The sequence below is a fragment of the Grammomys surdaster genome, unplaced genomic scaffold (assembly GCF_004785775.1).
Source record: "Grammomys surdaster isolate TR1022 unplaced genomic scaffold, NIH_TR_1.0 181, whole genome shotgun sequence".
In the NCBI taxonomy this organism is placed as follows: domain Eukaryota; kingdom Metazoa; phylum Chordata; class Mammalia; order Rodentia; family Muridae; genus Grammomys; species Grammomys surdaster.
Genome location: NW_021604626.1, coordinates 1,565,751 through 1,587,919, shown reverse-complemented (window position 1 = coordinate 1,587,919; position 22,169 = coordinate 1,565,751). Strand labels below are relative to the sequence as shown.

The window sequence follows — 22,169 nt, the reverse complement described above, 5'->3', positions numbered from 1 at the left end:
ACAGCTGCATGTGTCTGCACCCTACACACCTGTGTGTTCTAGGGCTTCACAGCTACATGTATCTGTACCCTACACACCTGTATGTTCTAGGGTTCCACAACTGTTTTCCTCAACTTTTTCTTTCGTTTTTGAAGACATGTAGCCCTGGCTATCTTTAAACTCACTCTGTAGACTAGGCTGGCCTCAAATGCAGAGATTTGGCTGTCCCTGCCTGCAGAGTACTGGGATTAAAGGTATAAGCCACCACACCTGGTTTAAGTGTGAAGTGGCAAGCACAGCTGATAGAGGAGTAAGTTGCTACCTTGCATTTGTACTGTTATCCACTAGATGTCTTTTTTTTTGCCTTGAAGTACTTACCTATTAATAATTTGATATATATGTATATATATATCAATATATATATATATATATATATATATATCCTAGTATTTAGATATATACACTGTAAATGTACACCTATAAACGTGCTTATGTCTAAGTATATACACAAAGCTGACAAGGAGGGTATTCATGGAAAGAGTTTGCAAGTATTGAGGATAATGATTTTTTTTTTTAAAGTTAATTCTCATGTTTAAAGATGGAAAATTACAACTGGATCAGTCAGGGCAGCTTGGACCAACAGTACTCTGGAAAAGTCTGTGACCGAAGGGCGTCTCAAAGCTATGCTAGGTTAATGCAGCCCTATTATCACACTTAATTAAAATGTCATTGTGGGCCTCAGCTGATCCATTGGCTGATTTGTTATTTAAATCAGCTGGAACAGTATTTATTTTAAATATAGAGTTTGCGATAATGAATTGGAAAAGGATATTATGTTGCTTGGCAGTGATGTTTCAGCCTGAAGATTTATGACTTAGAACAAGGAAGAGCAGCTGGTGATTAGTTAGATTAATAGTGCATGGATATCTAGTAAGGATTCTTATTATCCAAATGGTTATGTTTTAACTGGAACAAGTGGGTTGAGAAAGGAAGATAGAAGCAAAGTCCCCGGTGGATCAAAACTCAGGAGAACACCACCATTCTGACTTCTGACCTGTAGGCAAGGCTAGGGAGGGATCTTGAAGCCTTGTAACATGATAAGGAGCCAGGAGATTGTTTTGGTCAGAGAAGTGATCCCCTCCTTGCTTCTCTTTATCACAGTACAGATGCAGATGGCTGTGAGCCACCATGCAGTTGCTGGGAATTGAACTCGGGACCTTTGGAAGTACAGTCGGTTTCTTAACCACTGAGCCATCTTTGCTCCTCTTTAAAGGGACTTCTTTTCTTTTTAAAGCTGGTAGCCCTGTGTATATGCTTCTTTCTTTTATTGTGTGAGACATGGTCTCATGTTCCTCATGCTGGCCTGAGGCTGACTTTGAATTTAATATCCTTCTGCCCCCACCTCCCAAGTACTGGGATTATAGGTATATGCTACTGTGCCTTTCCATATGTTTTTGTTTATAGATACATACTTCTAATAAAGTTTAATTTTTAAATCAGACATAGTAAGACATTGTCTCAGTTACTGTTCTGTTGCTGGGAAGAGTCACCATGACCAAAGCAACTCTCTAAAAGAAAGCATTTAATTGGGGCTGGCCTTGCTTACAGTTTTAGAGGGTTAGTCCATGTTCATTATGGTGGGAAGCTGACAGGCTGGAGCTGAGAGATTTACATTTTTAACCACAGGCAGCTGGGTGGGTAGGCAGGCAGGCAGGCAGGAAGAGAAGAGTGTGCAGGCAGACAGACAGACAGACAGGAGAAAGACTGAGCTTGGTGTGGACTTTTGAAACCTCAAACTCACCCCTCCAGTGACACACCTCCTTCAACAAGGCCACACTTCCTAGTCCTTCTTAAACAGTTCTACTTCCTGATGACTAAACATTCAAAAATAAGAACCCATTGTAGTCATTCTCATTCAAATCACCACAGTTGTTAACAGTAATTAGTAATAAGAATTAGAATAATGTGATATGTGATGGCTTGTGTATGCTCAGCCCAGGGAGTGGCACTATTAGGAGGTGTGGCCTTGTTGGAGTGGGTGTGGCCTTGTTGGAGTGGGTGTGGCCTTTGTTGGAGTGGGTGTGGCCTTTGTTGGAGTGGGTGTGGCCTTGTTGGAGTGGATGCGGCCTTGTGTGTGTGGTCTATAAGACCCTCATCCAAGCTGCCTGAAAGCCAGTATTCTGCCAGCAGCCTTCTGATAAAGATGTAGAACTCTCAGCCCCTCCTGCACCATGCTTGCCTGGATGCTACCATGTTTCTGCCTTGATGATAATGGACTGAACCTCTGATCCTGTAAGCCAGCCCCAATTAAATGTTGTCTTTATAAGAGTTGTCTTGGTCATGGTGTCTGTTCACAGCAGTAAAACCCTATCTAAGACACAATGTAACAATATACATGTGATGGTGGTTTCCTTGTCCTCTCCTAACCTCCTACATTAGTTAGGGGGGTTGACAAAAGACAACTCAAGAAAGAAAAGGTTAACTTTTGGCTCACAAGTCAAGGGTTGTAGCCCATCAGGGCAGACAAAGTATGAACCCTGGAGTGTGGGGCAACTGGTTCCATTATAGTGCAGCTTGTAAGCAGAAAGCAAATGATCAGAAATGGGTCTGGTTCTCGAACTCTCAGACCTTGTTATTCCTCCCATGCTGGTGCATATTTACGCCTGGAAGGCGTCACCTCCTAAAGATACTGAGCTACTACTGGGAACTAAGTGTCCAAATATATGATTCCCGAGGGTGTGTGGGTAGCATATCTAAACCACACCAGTCCAAATACCCGTAGATTGAGTGGGTATTGCTGTACTCACAGTTTTACACAGAACTTCTGATGTACGAATGCTTGTATCCATTCATGAACCCAATCATGAGTATGGTGCTGGACATAATCCCCAGGTTCTTGTGCAAGCTCAACCAATGTTCCAGTGTGATTCCCCTGACCCTGGTAAATGGATGGAGCCATTATTCTCCCTGATTGGTGCCTGCCTGTACACCAGTGACTTGAACAGGGTACACAGCTGCTGTTGGGCTGGCCATTTAAATATGTCAAGAAGGAGAACAGCGGCACTGAGGGTTAACCATGGAGTGTTTCACTTATGCTTTGCTTTATTTAGATGATCACCCAATGGAGCCCTGTTTTAGGAAAAACAGAATTCTGATCATTGTTATATAATTCTGTTTGGTTGGTTAAAAAAATACTCTGATTAAAAAAGATGTTTGTTCCGTTTTTAGCTTGTTTGCATCATTAGAAAAATTTTATGATAATTACTCACTTTTGTACTGTGTGAAATTTCCATTAGGAAAATTGTGAACAGGCTGCGAATATTGAAATGTAGGACTGTTTCACCATCCTGGTCTGCACTTCGATTTTATTTCCTTGTAGGTCCTGTTAGCCCAGCAACCAGGAATCCCCTCCACTGCTGACCTCTGCCTCAGCTGCCATTTTTTACCTAGTTCAGACCTTTCTACTTTTGATTTCTTAGGATAGAGAGGAGTTGCCTACATGGGTGTCTTAGGGATTTACTGCTGTGAACAGACACCATGACCAAGGCAACTCTTACAAAGGACAACATATATTTGGGGCTGGTTTACAGATTCAGAAGTTCAGTCCATTATCATCAAGATAGGAGCATGGTGACATCCAGGCAGGCATGGTGTAGGAGCTAAGAGTTCAACATTTTCATCTGAAGGCTGCTAGCGGAAGACTGACTTCCAGGCAGTTAGGGTAAGGGTTTTATAGCCCACACCTACAGTGACACACATACCCTGACAGGGCCACACCTTCTAATAGACTCCCTGGGCCAAGCATATGTAAAGCATCTCAATGGACATTTACTAGCTTTTAAAGAATTGATACGTTTCTTGACTATCACACCTGCATTTTACAGCTAATTTTGTGCCTATCTCTAGAGCATGCAGGTTTTTGTTTTGTTTTGTTGGGGTTTTATTTTGTAAGCACATGCCTCATGGGAGAGGTGTAAGTCCTTAAGGCCAGGAGTTCAAGATTAGTCTCAGCAACATTGGGAGACCAAGTCTCAAGAGGAGCAGAAAGAATGTGCTACCTTTCTTGTTTGTGTCCTGACAGCTCTAAGCTCTACAGTGCTAAAGATCAGGTTCTTCCTCTCAGCTCATGAGACTAGTAGATTAGTGTCCTTGAACTGGGATTGTGGAGGTTCTCCAGGGCAGCACTATCAACCATTCTTCATGTCTGGGGAGACACCACCAGCACTACTCTCTGTGTTTAGCATCGGTACCTCTTGCCTTCATCATCTCTTTTCTGCTTTTTACATCGCTTCTAACATGCTAAGCTTACCTATTCCTTAAATTGTAAGGTAGATGTGAACTGGGATCATAAAGATATGGACTGCATTCTGGGAACGTGTCAGACCTTTCTGATAATTGATCTTTCTGGGCGATTCCACAGAATAGCAATAGGTGCATTTACTTCCTGAGCTTCAAGTGGCAGGCTGCAGACTTTTCCCTGATGAGAAGGTGAAGGAGTCTCTTTTCCTTTGATAGCTCGTTTTTCATGATTTCATGGTTATGTCAATAAAATATTTAACTTGGTTTTCTTTTTTTTTTTTTTTTAATTGAGTGGCTATATGTTGGTCCAAAGTGGGCTCCGTTGCTGGTGTGTTCTGCACAGTTCTCATGATTAAGTTTCAAGGTGCCGAGTACCGTCGCTTCTTGGTAGACTCTTCTCTTTGCTCTTTTAGGAATGCAAACATGAAAGGATCATGGTTTGTCAAAACATTGTCTAATCTTTGCAGATCTGTTCCATTTGGGGCATGATAATTCATAACCACACTTTGCTTTAGAGAAGTTGTGAAATCTGAGGTTTCAAAGGGTTTTGAGTTTGGGGACATTTTTCCATCAAAGAAGAGTAGCGTTCTCTGGCTGCCCTGCCTCCTGTGCATTGTGGGATTGATAATTGAAAGGCAATTGCTTGGAATACATTAATTCTAATTAACTCTCCAGCATACACTTTTTAATCTACTACTTCCTGACACGCTAGAGTCAGTGCACATATTATTCTAATATATTATCATTATTATTATTTCAAATAGGTCTCATACACTCTTGGGTGGCCTTAAACTTGCCCTGTAGCTACACATGGCCTTGAACTTCCTCTTTCTCTTCAGTTCTCAGGTGACAGGCCTGTACCACCCACCCAGTTTAAATGGTGCTTGGGATCAAACCCAGGACTTGGGCATGTGAGGCAAACCCTCTACCAACTGAGGCACGTCTGCAACCCTGTCTCCTGTTAATTGTGATACATTGAAGTTTACCACATACATGATATTGATGTGTTACACCCCCCAAAATGTTGTTAGTTGATGAGCAGCTGTATTAGTTATATTTTCATTTGTTTGTTCATTTGTTTATGATTAAAAAATAAAAGACATGGCCAGAAGCAACTTTTAGAAGAAAGCATTCTTGGCCTATGGCTGTATAGGTATGGCAAGGCATAGTAGCAGTCAGCAGCTATAGCAGGAAGTTAGAGAGCATATATCCATTCACATGTAGGAAGCAGAGAGAAAGAGACAAAGAGAGACACACAGAGAGACAGAGACACAGACATATACACACATTCAGAAGACACACACACACACACACACATATTCACAGAAAGGGAGAAACACAGTGAGAGACACAAATACTCACACAGAGAAGGGGAGACAGATGCACACACATACATACACACACACACACACACAAAGAGAGAAAGAGACAGAAACATACACAGAGACAGAGAGACATATACATACATATACACAGAGAGAGACAAACACACACATATGCATGCACACATATACAGAGACAGACAGATACACACACAGGCACACATACACACACACACACACACACACACAGAGGGGTCGGGGGAGAGAGAAACAACTCAATTTGGAGATAGGGTAAGCTAATAAATACTCAAAATGAGCCCTAGGTGACAGACTTTTTCTAGCAGTGCTGCACCATCTCCTCAAACACCTGGGGACCAAGAGTTTAAATACCCCCAGCTACGGAGGACATTGCTTAATCAAACCACATTATATATTGATATCTGAAATAACAAGTCTTTTGTAAATTAAAAAAAAATGTGGGAAAGGAAGATGTAAGTTAAAACTATGAAAAAGGAGCCATTTTATCCATATCTGATCAAGATGTGGATCTTGACATCTGCCGCACTGGTTCATAGGGATGGGAAAAAATCCAGTCTGCATTTCATCATTAGCGTGCTTTGTCAGGCCCCTGGAGACCTGCATGGATTCTAGCACCCCATTAGTCCTCTGGACTCTTAGGGTACACTTCTTTTTCTTTTAAAGCTACAGTCTCAATATGCAGGCCAGGTTACCACTGATTTTGTATCTATAGCTTGGACTGGCCTAAAATTTGGAATCCTTCTGCCTCAGTTTCCATTGGGTTTCCATTAAAAGTCTATGCCACCAAGCCCAGCTTTAAGTTTTAATTAATTACTGTGTTGTTTAAATTTTCTTTAAAATTATTTTATGTGGTGTATGGATAAAGTATGGTGACCTCCTCTGTTGTGTTTATTAACCAGTACGAGAATCTAGACAGCTGGATAAAAAACCAACAGAGACAGCATGTCCAAGTGAACTGAAATTAATGTGTAAGAATGTGCTCACCAGTATATGTGCTTCTGCTTCTGGGAATTCACTTTTCTCATAAGCTTTCAACTTGATCCATGGTAGCGCTAAGCCTTCTGTTATTTTAGCTTTTATATGTGAGCAAGCATATATATGAAAAGGGGAACACACCTAGGTCAGGATTACACACCAATCACTGGGACACCCAGGTCAGGGTTGCACATGGATCACTAGGACACCGAGGTCAGGGTTGCACACTGATCATTGGGACACTTAGGTCACAAGATTGCACACTGATCACTGGGGGCCCCAGGTCAGGCTTGCACACCAATCCCTAGGACACCCAGGTCAAGGTTGCACACTGATCACTGGGACACCCAGGTCAGGGTTGCCCACCATTCTTGAGCTATTAACGCCATTCTCACAATGCTGGTGGACTGCCACTGGGAAAGAATTGCAACATTTTCCCTTTGCTTTGTTTTGTATCTATAATAGAAACATTTTTTTTTACTTTACTATTTACTATTATTATTTACATTCTACTGTTTGTTTCCTTAATTTACCAGTATCATAAAAAACACTTTTCTAATATTTGACCGCAGCTACTAAATTGATGGATTTGACTGGATTATTTGATAAGTTTCGCTCAAGTTTCTAAATTAATGAAGTGTTTCTCTGAGAAAGTTGGTTGGAATACAATAGTGATTGTCTCATAGGACTGCAGCACCATTCAGTCCAGATTGAGGGCTTTCTTTACATGTTTCTTATTCCAGAAAAAAAAAAAAAGCTCCTATCATAGAGATAAGACAGAATGCTCCATTGTTATAGAAACTGGTAAACATTTAGACCTTAAATTAGCTGTGCTGTTCGGTATCCTTTTCCAATATCCTTTTCGCAAGATTAACTGTCAAAGTTCAAGGTCTATAAAGAAATCGTCAACTTGCCTAGAACATAGTACCCATCTCATCAGCAGAATTACAAAGCAGCCCTTCTGTATTTCAGCTATTAAAAGTCACAGGCTAAGAGGTTTGCCAGGTTGAATCCAAGTGCCCTCTGTTTTACAGAGGGAAAAACAAAACAACAACAACAAAAAAAAACAGGAGGCAAGAGAGGGATATCCAGCTCTTTTCGAGGAGAGCTGTACTGTTACTTTTCTTGATGTTATGTGGGGACACCTCACAAAAGCAATTTAAGGAAGGAGTGGTTCATTCTGGATTAGTTAGGTCAGTATAGTCTGTCACAGTAGGGCGTGTGTTCACAGGAGCTTAAGACAGCTCCTCACATTGTCTCTGCAGTCAGGAAGCAGAGAGATACATCCTGTTACTACTCACTGTCTTCTTTTCATTCAGTACACTGTACGAGCCCAGAGGAAGGTCCCACTCACACTTAAGGTAGGTCTTTCTACTTCAATTAGCTTTGATCTAGAAGCTTGCTTGCAGACATGCCCAGAGGTTTGTCTCCAAGCTGACTACAGAGCTTGTCAAATAGATAATGAATTTAACTATTACAAAGGGCTTTCCTTTTGAATGAAGACCTAAGCAAGCATGAGGTCCTCTGTGTGCCCCGAGATGCCCAGAGGCTTTATCTAAACCACAGTCTCCTCACTCTGGGTGACTCTTTGAGTAGTGAATGTCAGCTCATCCTTGCTATAGGGAAATAAGGAGGCATATTAGAAATCTGTACTAATGTAGATAAATTTCATAAAATCAGACAAGATTGATGACTGACCCTACTTAATTCAGAATAAAGGGAGGGAATCTAATTTTTCTATTTCTCCACACCCCGTTTGCTACAATGAAAATGGCATTATCTTTTGAATCATTTCCAATGAAATGATTTTCAATATTGTTGTCTTTGTGACATTTGAACAATTAGAATGCATTTCTTAAGCCTACTGGAAATGCCACAATGCTTTTTCTTGTTTTCGATTTTTACCCCAGTGGTTCTCTCTGCTTGTTGCCTAGGAAACCACTATTGGGTTGAATTCTTTTTGCTTGGTTGTCAGGCTGCCAGAATGATAGGTAAAGTTGTTTAGATTTACTGGTATAAAACTGCTACTTAAATATTAGAAATATTTCATCAATATTAAAGCGGTTCATCTCTCCAATTAAAGAGCGGCCGACTCCGATGCATTTAGCATACTAAACAGAGGATTGTTAACTGCTCTGATTATGACTGGAACTTTATTTTGTAGCAGATTTATGATAACATTTGTATTATCACAGTGGGTTAGTGCTAAATAGAGCACCTTGATAAAAATCATATGTAAATGTTTGTTTATGTCTTTGGGGAGTCTAGATATGAGCTGTGATTTCCCAAAGTGTGAATATAAACATCAAATATGTCACAAAAATTCCATTAGATGTTAGAAAATTTAGGTTTTCCTCTGTTCAATGCATTCTGTTCTTTCTTTCTTTTAAAAATATACTCATTTCATTTTATGTGTGAGTGCTTTTGTTGATGTGTATGGTCACTGTGGACATACTTAGTGTCCACAGAAGTCAGAAGGCAGCATCAGACACCCTGGTAGTCGAGCTACAGATGACTGTGAACTACCATGTAGGTACTGTAAATTGAACCTGGGTCCTCTGTGAGAGCAACAAGTGTTCTTAACCACTGAGCCCTCTCTGCACCCCCCTCTTCCCTGAATTCTTTAACGATTGCATCTTTAAACTTTCAAAGTGAAGTTCAAAGAAACGACATCACCTCTGATCGTGTCCTGTATGGCGTGATAAAAGGTTAATACAGTCGAGGGTATCCAACTGTAGTTTTGAGATTATATTTTCATTGTGCTAAGTTAACTGGTCTACAGAATTACCAGAGTCTTAAATTCAGAGAGACATGTGTCTGAACAGCATAGTAATCAATCTCTATCCTCTCATAACCTCTGAGCTTTGAAATAAGGCCAAAGGTACTTGAGTGAAATAAGCCCTAAACAATGGCTTCTGTATAGAGCAGCCTAGCAGTCTTGCTACTTGGGGCAGAATCTGATGAATTGCTAAAAAATACAGAATTTTAGACCCACTGTTAGCCATTGGCATTGGAATCTGTGTTCTTAGCTGGATCCCCAGGCCTGGCCTGTAGTGTATGTCACCATATTTGCCCTAAAGCCAAGCATTTCATGAAATATGCTCAGATCTTCTTTATGACAAACTAGTGAAATTCATACACACACACACACACACACACACACACACACACACACAGGACAAGGTTCATTTTCCTTCAGTATGATGCTCCTCCTTCATCAAGTCCCCTAGCAAGACAATAAATTATGATAGATTAAGAACCTCTGTTGTTTCTCAGCTTTACCTAATAGGAAACTATCTCATTCTTAATTCTTTCCCATGGACCTCCTTTTTTTCTGTCAAGAATGTGTACAGATATTCAAGCCCCAGTTGGGCCATGTGCTGAGAGAATGTCTGTCTTTCCTATTCTGTTACTATGGGGTCTGCTGAAATGCATTTGCTGTATGGCTGACCTTTGGTGATTAGGACTCCCATGCTGGGAATTTGTGAACAAGGTAGGGCTCAGGCCCTAGCTTCAGGGGAATCTGATCCCATTCTTGTTGGGTTGGAGCCCATCTTTGTTCTGACAACTGAGACATGAATTCATCTCCACAGTCACTTAGACATTAACTCTAGTCAGGAGTTCTTATTCTTCTAATGCCAAACTTCCCTACCTGTAAAAATAGAATAACTTTAGCAATTTTCTTAGTCTTGCTCTGAGGAATTCCTATTAGCATGATAAAATTCCCTCACATTCTTAACCACAGTAAGTGTCTAGCTAGTGTCAGTGTCCCTACCCCTGATTGCCTGTTATAGATGCAAAGGGTGTATTAACATATCCATTACTCCTCCCTTAAGGAGAAAAAAAATGGCCGCATTAGATTATCAGTGAGCCTTCTCTACCCATTGAAGGTAATATACGTAGACATGTAGCCATATGCTTCAGGACCATGAAGCCTTGCTCAGGGCTTAGAGCAGCTGCCTGGTGTCAAACGAGCTTATTACCAGCCAGCATGTACACGGTGCCACCGTGAGGAATTGATCCTAAAGTGGAACATGCAAGATAGGAACATGGACAGCGTGTATCCTATTCTCCCTCTTATAAACTGGTGCTTCCTTTCCCATCATCCCTCACTCTTTTTAGCTTTTCACAGTACCAATCCCCAGGACATAGTGTGCACTGTTACTTTGTAATCTCTTTCTCCTCACTAGAATCTGTTTGTCCCCAGCAGCTGGTTGAGTGACTAGTGTATACTGAGTCCTCAGGTTTCCTTAGTGAAGATTCATTTTTAAGACAAAAATTCCATCTGTGATCACAAATAAAGTGTAGAGATTTGGGCTGGAGTGTGCTGTACTGTGATTGCCTAAGCAGGTTTGAATCCTGGAGTTCATCCCAGCACAACAGAAATAAATTAACCCAGTAACAATAACACCAACAAAAGTCTGTAGACTGTGGATGCTAAACACTGGAGACTTAAGTTTGCCTCCATGAAGCAATTGATAAGAAGCCTGTGGGTGAAGTAATTCCAGAACCAGATGTGGATGGCAGAAAATCAACTAGTGAATGTTATGGATCAGTAGTCCCTAGGTGAGGGGAGTTGTTACACTTTGAAGCATTGAAGGTCAGGGGTTAAAGAATAATAAAGGATACAAAAGTAATGCTTCTCAAAAGTTAGCCCGACAGTTAGTGAAGTCTGCAAATCCTTAATAAGATAATAGAAGACAAATGACCAAGGAGAGAGCGTGGGCCTCTCCATCAGTCAATAGTCAGTGGCAAGTTTTGAGAGACAAATTCCTTGTCAGATATAATTGATCGTTTTCAACTTTGATTACACGATTGTTGACCTGAGCTGGTAAAGTTGTAGGGATGTAAGAGATTTGATTCAGAGAGTGTAAAATTCTTAGTGGACTGTTGGCTTTAACCTGAGGAATGTGGTGCTCAGACACTCCTGTAGGGGACTCAGCTGTGCACGAAGGGCAGCAATGCAGACTTAATAGGAAAGCAAATAAGAAGAAAAGACTCCATTGCTGGGATTCCATCTATTATTGGCAGTGCTTGAACTAGCAATTCATTCTTCTTTTCTCATCAGGGAGAAAAAAAAAAAAAACCATCCACCTTGGGCTACCAATATGGATCGTTTTCTGCTTTGATAAAGAGATTGACCTTACTATAATCTAGACAGTCGGAGTAAGAAGAGGTAGCTGGAAGCCACCTTTATTCATATGTTTCATTTATAAGCCAGCATTTTTGCAGACATTTCCAAGTTCCATTTTCTGTGCCAGAGGAAGAATTTAATAATGAAGACGAGTTCTAACCAGAGTAGTTCATATGAGGACAACTTCCATTTGGCTGTAGGAACCTCTTAGAGAAGGTGGACCTGGGAACACCTGTGGCATCGATGCCTTCCAAGCAAGTGTTCAGCTATATCTGGGCATGAGGCATAGAGGGGCGTTCAGACCTGTCCTCGCAAAAACCATAACTCTCACCTCAAAAGGAATAAAGAGATTGGTTCTTTAGGAAGCCAAGTGTGAATGACTGTGGCTCAGGATATGTAACATGTATATATCTTAATATATAAATATTACATATATGTATTATGTATATATGTAATATATTGTAATATATACATAATATAATATATATGTATATATGTAATATGTATATATCCAGGCCACTCCAAATTCCATCTTCCAACATGGTAACACTTTCATAATGTTTTATAGTAACAGAACAAAGAAAGTTATCAATCATATCAAATATGGTGCTGGAAATCCAGGTTGGCAGGTCACAGCAAAGTGGGAAATCTCAGCAGTAGGCCTTAGATGCTTGCTGCTTGAGGATATCTGAATTGGTGGAAGCTAGTGGTCTGTTAATACCTCTCACATAACTTACTTAATAGTTACAAGGATGTTAGGTGACACACAGAGATGGGCAGTAAGTACCTGTTTGGTGGCTAGGATAGCCCAGGGTAATTTAGCTCTGGACCTGCAACAAGCTAGCTCTCGACAACCATCGATTTTCTGATCAGTTGGTCAGCCTTTGTATAGAAGGGTCAACGTAGGAGGGATTTTTTTTCCTGGGGACTTCAGATAATAGGTCCTAAAATGGAGAGACCAAGATTTGTTCTAATGTTACTGTGGCCTGACCAGACCAAGAATGTGGGGCCCCAGCGTTTGATTGGTGGTTTAGAAATCACGTATGCTTACCAAAGGATAAAACCAAGCTTGGACTGCCACAGTGAATTAAGCAGAAAGCAATGGGCTTTCCTCATTCATTCCTTCTGGACTTTGGGATGATCTTCCTGCAGAGTCTGGTGATGGAACTGCCAGTCTGGGTAGGGATAAGCTCTGGGCCACAACGAGTGTATGCAGAATTCTTCCTAGGCTTGCTTTGGTGCATATCCATCTGAAGGTAGGTTTTATAACATGGCATGTGTTAATAACTTGAGTGTTCCCACAGTGGGCTGTGTCTTTGAGAACTGTGCAGTGGCCCTGGGGATGGGAGAAATGGTTGCATGTAGAGTAATTGTGCTGTTTGTATAGCAAATTCCGTTAGAAACCTTGTGGCTCTCCGCTATTTTTAGATTTGATTAAATACCTTGCCAGCTTAGGCAGGGCTTTTTGGAACAAGTTTATTCATCGCCGCAAGTGGTTAAATAATACATGAGTCAATGGAGGGACTAAGAGAAGCAGCAATCAGTGCAGCGAGAAGGGGAGACCATTGGAAGTCTAACTTAACACTTGTGTCTCCCGTTTAGCATTTGCTCCAGTTCCTTATTAGATTTACCCTTTCTTCGCTTTATTTAAAAAGCACGTTACCTAAGAAAACAAATCAATATTTATAGCGCACTAGCATCGCAGAGAGTCTGGAATCTTGGGATGATGGTTTATTGCTCCTTTAGCCCTTCTTCAAAGCAGTGGTGACATCAAACAGCCTGCACAGCTGTCCCGGGCCAGTACCACTGTACATCCCTCTGAGCTGCAGCCAGGAGCTTAATTATTAAAGATGCCCATCTTTGAATTTTCTTTTTAATGTTTTAGAGGCTAGGCTTTGAACATCTATATATTAAATAAATCAGAAGACTGCTTGGTTGGAAAGTTTAATTATGGTATTTTAAAATACTTCTGTTTTCCTAAAATTAGGGTTAAGGAATTTCAACAGATAAGAACCACCTATATTATTGCTAATAACTTTAATGGGCACAAGGCCTATGAGATTATTAGTGTTGATGCAGTAGGCCACTGGCCCGGGTCACTCTTGTAAGTTGTACAAGTCTTATGATGGTTAGATTTTAGAATCACTTTGACAGAGAGTTTCAATGAGTTGTTACCTAGATCGTGTTGGGCTGTGGGGATGTCCATGGGACAATTGTCTGGATGAAGATAGTTCAGTAGGAGGACCCAGTACTCAATAGGAGAATCCATTAGGCAGGAAATGCAGTCTCCCTGAGTGAAGAATGCGAGCCAAGCGCTTGTTCTCTGCTCCAGACTGGGGATGTTATGATCAGCTGACTCTTGATTCCACCACCCTGACTCCTCCACAGTGGTGGGCTGTGAACTGGAGTTGTGAGCCAACTACCTTCTCTCTGAAGTTGCTTCTGTCAGGGTGCTCTGTCACAGCAACAGGAAATGAAACTAAAAAGATCACTGCATCCTATTTTACTCTTCATCCTCGATGGCCAGGGCAAAATGGTATTCTTTGTGTGACACTAAGTTCTGTTGCTATGAGGAGAAAGGAAGAGCCTCTCAAGCATAGGACTTAACCACTTGTCTAGATATTTATCATAATCGCTTTCATGGAGACCACGTCTGCTTGCTCAGAGCCTTCCCCCCCACCCCCATTCACTGCATAGCTAACTTTGAACCTGTCCTTACAGCTTTTGGTATTTGCAAGCTGTAGTGCCTGCAATATTGCAACATGTTTGGAGGTTCCTATGAATGTGTTTATACTTTCTTTGACATATTGCTAGACGGTTATCAGTTCTGTTAGGAAGAGGTTTGATGGAGGATCCTGGAGAGGACAATAGACACGTATGAGGTCATATGTTTGCTCCTCAGGAGACTGATTTAGCTGGTCTCTGGTTTTACCAGTTGGGAATCAAACCTTAAAAGGAGAACTAATTCCAAGCTAGTGATTCTTAGGTTCTGGCTCATAGGTCCTTATGAGTCACTGACACCATTTCAAGGGAGCCAGAGGGTGACACATTTCAGTTATTATTAATATCTACCCCCTGAGCTGGGTGTAGGTATAGTCGTAGGATCAGCTACCATAAGTGAGGCTGTGTTCTCAGTCCCCAGTCCAACGTCATAAGGAACCATCGTTGAATAGTTTACTTGCTTCACAGGTGGGTTGGAGGAGTCCATAGGTAACATGCTGGCCACGGAGCATGTGGCAGCACGTGCTTTGTTTGCCCCTTAGATTCATTGAAAAATAGCCCTGCTTGTTACTCAATGAACCAGGGCAAGCCATTACTTTAACCTGACTTCAAGTACACAGATGTTAAATGGTAGAATGTGAAGCATAAAACATCTCAGCTGTCTCAAAAAAAAAAAAACCAAGAAACAAACCTGCTAGGCGATGGCTTGATCGGGAACCTTTTAGATTTCATTTAGCGTGTGTGTGTGTGCGTTTGTGTGTGTCCACACAGGTCAGAGGTTGATGTCAGGTGTCATCGTCCTTATTTTCAGACAGATTTTCTCGCTGAACCTGACTGAGCTCCCCATTTCTGGCTAAGCTGGCTGGTCAGAGAGCCCAAGGGATCCATTTCTCTCTCTGCTTTCCCAGCGCTGAGGGACACTTGCTTACACAGCTAACGTTTAACTCACCCACTAACCTCGAGGGCTCTGGAACATCACTTTTACTTTTACTTTTAAAAAGGGCAGAGGGTCCTTGGATGTTCAGAATTCGGTATCTGATGACAGAAGCCCATCAAACAAGAACAGCGATTCACAGTGTTTGTTGCCAAATATAAAATTCAACCTAATGGTGAAAAGCGGGTTTTGGAAACTCACACCCACTGTGAGCATGACTGACAGCTTCCAGCCCATAACTTGCTCCTGTTGACAGCTTTCCCACTCTATGACTCGTTCTCAATGAGATCGGTAGAGACGTTAACATGTGATTTTTCTGATAGGAGAGGGAATGTGTCAACATTGAGAAGATTGGCCTAGCTCAATAACTAATATTTTCCAGATGACTAAGGCTACAGAATTTTTCTTAAGTAGATAGTCCATTAAAAGTGTGAGATAGACAAGCAGAGTTTAACGTAACGGAAAAGTTCATACCCATGTTGCGTCTGACCTTTGAGAAACTGCTATTCCTCAAATATGGAGAGGAATCTCCACACTTATCTCAGAAGGCAATTAGAATATGATCTTTCCTCCAGCTCCGTATTTATAATGCTGCTTTTCTTCTGTACATTTCCATTTTGCAGCAGTAGTGCCTGCAGAAGCAGATATGGGATCCAGGTGTCTTCTATTGTATAAAACACAAAGCAGTGGCTGTCTTCTCTGTTAACGTGTGCATTGCTTTTTGTAAAATCATTGTCATAAACTTAAATTATTATGGAGCATGTAGTGGGTTTATTATTATTACTTAAATGAAAAAAAAATCAGTAAATACTTAGCATTTTTTTCATTTCACCTATTAAGTGGTAACCACCCTGGGCTGCACAAACCACAGATGTTTGAAGGCTCACTCACTTTTTTTTTTGTTTTTGTTTTTTTTTTTTGTTGTTGTTGTTGTTTTCGAGACAGGGTTTCTCTGTGTAGCCCTGGCTGTCCTGGAACTCACTCTGTAGACCAGGCTGGCCTCGAACTCAGAAATCCACCTGCCTCTGCCTCCCAAGTGCTGGAATTAAAGGCGTGGGCCACCACTGCCCGGCTCACTCACTTTTTTGTTGCTACTGTTTTATTACATTGTATAGCCCCTGCCTGGGACTTGAGCTCACTGTGGCCTCAAACTCGCAGACATCCTCCTGCCTCTGCCTCTGAGGTATTAGGAATAATTGCATACATCACCACACCTGGTCCCTACTTTTTGGATGAGGTCAAGTCCTGAGGTAAATGTTTTGAGAACCACACCCATCTCTGCCTGTTCATCTGTGTTGTTCTTTGTCACCAAACCATCCATGCATGTACTCACTCCAGTAACCAGTGGGGTCCTTTTCTTCCCTGTTATCACATTTTTGGTATATAGATGTGTGCTGCTGCAATTTGCATTTATAATTAGTGAACTGTTCGGCTCCTCCCTGCAGTGTAGAGGCCATCAGTTGAGGTACGGAGTTTTCAGAGTATACGATTCTGCCTTGAAGACAACAACATTCCTCCCCTTAATAACTGATAGCAGCATTTATAGTCAGAGGTAGAAATTGAATGCTTTTTCTGATACATTGCTGAATAATAACTTACTGATTTCTGTGGTCACTGAGCCCTAGCTCGGGAGCCTGAGCTCTCGTCTGGAACATTGATCTGTGACCACAGCTGGCTGTTCCTGTTGTCTTTTGGAGCTCAGCTTCTCTATTGTGACTAGTACAGAAGTCACATTAAAAAAATAAAACCATTCAGACCCTCCAAGGGATGTCATTGCTTGTAATACACTGTTCCTAAACCTTTGTGTTTGTGTAAGCTACATAAAAATGCCTTATAATTTTCACACAGCTACAGAACCAAGAGAATAAAAAAAAAAAGCAAAACAGCAAACTTTCAAGTGTTCATGATTATAGTGAGAGATAATCAGTGCAGAGCCGCACTGGGGTCTTGTCTTTTTGTAGTTACTGTGTATATTTGTGGAGTGGCAGTGTGGTATTACTCTGCATGTATGGTGTGCATTGATGTATGTGTGCACACACAGTGTAAATAGCAACCGCATCTTCTCAAACATTCTTCATTTGTTTGTGTTGGGAATGTTTGGGATCCTTCACTTTTGCTATTTTGGAATGCACAGTTAAGTGATTCTTTGCTGCAACTACCAGAGCATGTTGCATTTTCTGATTGTCTTCATACCTGTTTCCTCTTCCTCCTCCTCTTCCCCTTTCTAGCCTGTAGTGCACACACCCCTTCAAGAGCAGGTTAGTCAGTTTCTTTCTGTGAATGAGATGGTTTGCTGCTTTTCTCTGGGTCTGGCTTACTTCAGTCATGATGCTGGAGTCTTTCCATTTTAGGACAGTGGATGGCACTTCTTCGGTGTGATGACTCAGTTTTATGGCCTCTCAAAACCTTGAAAACCTGGGTTTTTTTTCCGTAACATACATGCATGCATGTATTGCTTATGGGTCAGGGGAACGGAAGAGTATATAATGTAAGATTACAGCATTAGCTTAGGGTGTAAACATTGAATACATGAGAAAGAGAAGGCCTCTAAAGTTGATTGTTCTTTTAAAGTCAGGTTAGACAAAGAGGCTGAGCACATAGTAGGGGAACAGTCGAGTCTTAAGTGACCCCACCGTGTATTTTTAACTTTGACTGTTCAGTCCAATAAAAGTTTTAATCCCTTAGAATATAATAAGCAGTAGTTCCATAATAATGCATTGCCACGAAGATGTGAGTTTCCTTTGTTTCAGGTTAACAGGTCAACCTAACACTCATGTCTAGGCAGAAATGACAGTTCCAGGTAATGGTGTAATGGAATCATGTGTGTAATCCATTGTTCCCACTCTGTTGATACGGGTGAACAAGTTCAGTGAAATTCTAAAAGTGTGAGTCTGCTGTGAGATGGAATATTATTCTTTGTGGCTATTTTGTGGCAGGTACTGGTTTTATCCTTTATGACTGTGCCCCTGGTAAAGACCTTTTGTGAGCTAGTGTGGTATTTATACTCCCATACTGGTAGCTGGGGAGGGAGATTGGTGTCAAGACCTAATTAAGAAATGGAAAACCAAAACCCCCAGCACTGACTTTACCCAAAACAGACGTCATTGTAATCCTTGGGGCTTGTCTAGCCCATTAATTTGGAGAATAATTTTGTTTCCTTCTGGTAAGGGACTTTCCTTATAGTGTTAGTACGCATTGATCTTCATGTATATTGTTATGCACCTGTCTCCAAAGTGACTGTATAGTTCTTAATAATTTGTTTTATTTAGATATTTATGGGGTCTAATAGAGCCAGGCCAGCCTCTAACTCCTTGGGTGGCCAAGGATGATCTTGAACTTCTGAATCTCCTGCCTCCACTTTACAAGTGCTGGGGTTACAGGTGTGTGTTGCTACTCTACTGATGGAGGTAAATCCTCTAGCTTTTTATTGCAGAATTTAAGTAAGGGTGGCTGTCACAGTTTATACACTTAAAAATCAGAATTACTTATCCTAATTTTCATGGATGTGTTTCTCCTATTAAATTGATTATGGCTACAATTAGTGTTAAACTAACAAGTGTTTTTTTGGCGTGGGTAATGTTGCCCAGCTTTGGTCCTGTTACCAAGTTTTCATGGTGTAGATGCAAGTGTTAAATTTGGCGTTTCCATGGTTGGCTTGTTTGTGGGCTTTGATTGGGTTGAAAGTGAGCTTACTGCCTCCTTTAACTGTTTTGTTAGAAATATTATGGATTTTTGTTTTGTTGTTGTTGTTGCTGCTGGTGTTGGTTGGCCTTTTGAGAAAAGGTCTCACTATGTAGCCCTGGCTATCCTGAAACTCAATATGTAGACTATGCTGGTCTCAGACTCAGAAATCCACCTGCCTCTGTCTCCCAAGTGCTGGGATTAAAGACATGTGCAGGCGTTTGAGTTATTTAAGGTAACGATTAAAACTTGTATCCTAGGTTTCTCCTCCACTGTGTTTGTCATGCTTCAATGATACCGTAACAGATACTGGTCTGAATCTGTTGCAGATTGTATTAACACTGTTAACTATAGATAGATCCTAATTCTGCGTGAATATTAATTATGCTATTAGAATAGTCTTTCATGGAGTGGTTTGTATGAACATCTGGAGGAGGCTCCTATGTGCTCATGTGCACTCTCAAGATCACTATACTCTGGTTCTCTCCTTGCTGTGACAATATCCCTAATGGAAGCAACCTAAGGAAGTACTTATTTTGGCTCACAAATGTGAGGGTACAGTTTATCCTGTTGAGAAGTTAGGGCAGCAGCAGTGAGTGGCAGCTGGTCACATGGGGTCCACAGTCAGGAAACAGGGAGAGGTAGATGCTGCTACTCCACCCACTTTCTCCAAGACTCCAGCCACGCACGATGCCACCCACTTTCAGAGTGGGTTTTCCATTCTCACTTACACCTTTCTGGATACATCGTCATAGGCACACCCAGAGATATCTCCTAGAGGAGTCTGCATCTATTCAGATTGACAATTAAAACCATCTACTACAATCATCTTAAGGAGAAGCGACTGTATGCTTTGCATTTTCCTGTACTACTTCATTGAAGAAAAGCAGGGTTCTCGTTAGCATAGTTCTTTAGTAGGCTATCCAAGCATTTTTCTAAAGTCTACATTTCTAATTCTGCAGATACAGTTAAAAGGTAGATGAAATAATTTTGGTTTTGTTTGTTTGTTTTGTTAATTGTCTTACATAGCGTTTAGGATATTTTATCCAGACATACTGGTAAATAAGATCCATGTAGGATGTTGCTCTCAATTTGGTATATATCACATGCCAAGCACTGGCTCTTATTTAGATCACATAGTCCCCTTGTTAAGAAGGATGTTATTTTATCTTCATTCCAGGGACAGGTGACTAGAGGTAGAGGACAGCTGGCCTTCTTGCCTAAGTAACTAGCAGTGAAGCCCAAGTACCAGACCAGGCAGCTTTGTTCAGAGCTAGACCTCTGCTTCATCTCCTTCACCACCAGGGCTTTTGAAGGCCCAGTAGGATCTGTGTTAGAGTGCCCACCCCTTGTCTCTTTTTAAAAGCATTACTTGGGCTAGCAAGACCCTCAGCAAATAAAGGTGCTTGCCTCCAAGTCTAAAGATCTGAACTCAATCCTAGGATCCTACACGGTAGGAGACACTCAATTAGTGCAAGTTGTTTTCCAACCTCCACATGTGTACTGTGGCACAGACACACCCACACATAAACACAGACACGCAATAGATAAATGTGATTAAAGCTTAAGTTACAAAATAAAAAAAAATATTAGTCTTTGTATTGAACGCATCTGTCCCAGTGTGGTGTTCATTTCTGCTAAGTCCATTCCTCTCTTTGCATGTATAGATATGCCTCTTCATGTCCGCCGGAGTAGTGACCCAGCTTTAACTGGCCTCTCCACTTCAGTCAGTGATAACAACTTTTCCTCAGAAGAGCCCTCCAGGAAAAACCCCACCCGATGGTCCACGACAGCTGGCTTTCTCAAGCAGAACACCGCTGGAAGTCCCAAAACCTGTGACAGGAAGGTAAATACCTCCTCTTGTTTCTGAAACCCTTACCATCTTCTATCCTTGATGCCAGTCAAGTATGACCATATGCTCCTTGAGCATATACTGTGGTCCTGTGTGAGTGTTAGTGATTTTCTCATCCATTTATACAGGCACTGATATGTAGTTTGTTTGAATTTTCTGATGAAATCCAGTGTTATGCATTGAGTGTGGTTGTCTGTGGATCCATGGTTTGAAATGATAATATATCCATTGGATTAAAAAGGTAGCCTCTCCCCTTTCTCATGCCTATACCCCTCCCCTTTCTCATGCCTATGCCCCTCCCCTTTCTCATGCCTTTATCCCTCTCCTTTCTCATGTCTATCTATGCCCCACCCCTTTCTCATGCCTATGCCCCTCCCCTTTTGTCTTCCTCAGTCTCAGGGATGGAAGCCAAGGCCTTAACACATTAGGGAAGTTCTTCAAAACTGAGCTATAAAAACAGCCTCTGAAGAAAAACTCAAACACAAAGCGTTCCTTATAAAGCTCCTAGGAATTTCTTCTTCCTGCTTCCTGCATGACCTTCTAGAGATATTTTATATACAAATAAGCAAATCCCTGTATTGGCTTAGAAAATATATCAAAGAACTTACAACATCATAGACTCAGAAGCACGAAAGCACACTTTGTGGCATTTTAATCTGTTTCTTTCATCATTTAACCCGAGTTTTCCTTCATTCAGAGTGGAAGTGAGCTGTCTGATCACAGTGCAGTTTGCTCTTTTGACCTATATTACTTAGCCCAATAAATACACTTTAGTCTGTTAACCTTATTTTCAGTGCCCTTCATCACTTGGTGGTCCTATAGAACCCTACCCTCCCGTTCTGCCATGTCTCTAATCTCTTAATAAACTTCAAGCCATGTTTTCATTTTTCATGGGTATATCTCCAGAACAAGAGTCTGTGGATGTGTTTCACTGTAGTCAATAATTTCACACAGCGTGGCATGAGACACGTGAAGGTGTTAGCACACAGTGCAAGTCATGTTGCTATCAAAGTGGGCGTAGCTTGAGATTATTTTATTGTTTTGACTTACTCTTTGCATAACTGTGAAAGTTCTAGTGAAGTGAAGTTTTTTTTTTTTAAATTGTGCTTTACATTCCAGCAAACTCTTGCCTGTATTAGTATTAATATTAGTATTATTAGTATTATTAGTTCAATTAAAAATTGTGGGGTGGAGATATATATATATATATATATATATATATATATATATATA

The 22,169-nt window shown here is 41.1% G+C and overlaps 1 protein-coding gene across 13 annotated transcripts in view; it reads left to right on the top strand.

Annotated features, from left to right (window-relative positions):
• Positions 1-22,169, top strand: part of Pard3 (par-3 family cell polarity regulator) — a 556,386-nt gene that overhangs the window by 225,933 nt on the left and 308,284 nt on the right. For all 13 annotated transcript variants that reach the window (XM_028767780.1, XM_028767787.1, XM_028767783.1 and 10 more), the window contains exon 4: positions 20,752-20,930. In XM_028767780.1, coding sequence (XP_028623613.1) covers positions 20,752-20,930 — 179 coding nt within the window. The remainder of the gene's footprint in view (positions 1-20,751; positions 20,931-22,169) is intronic.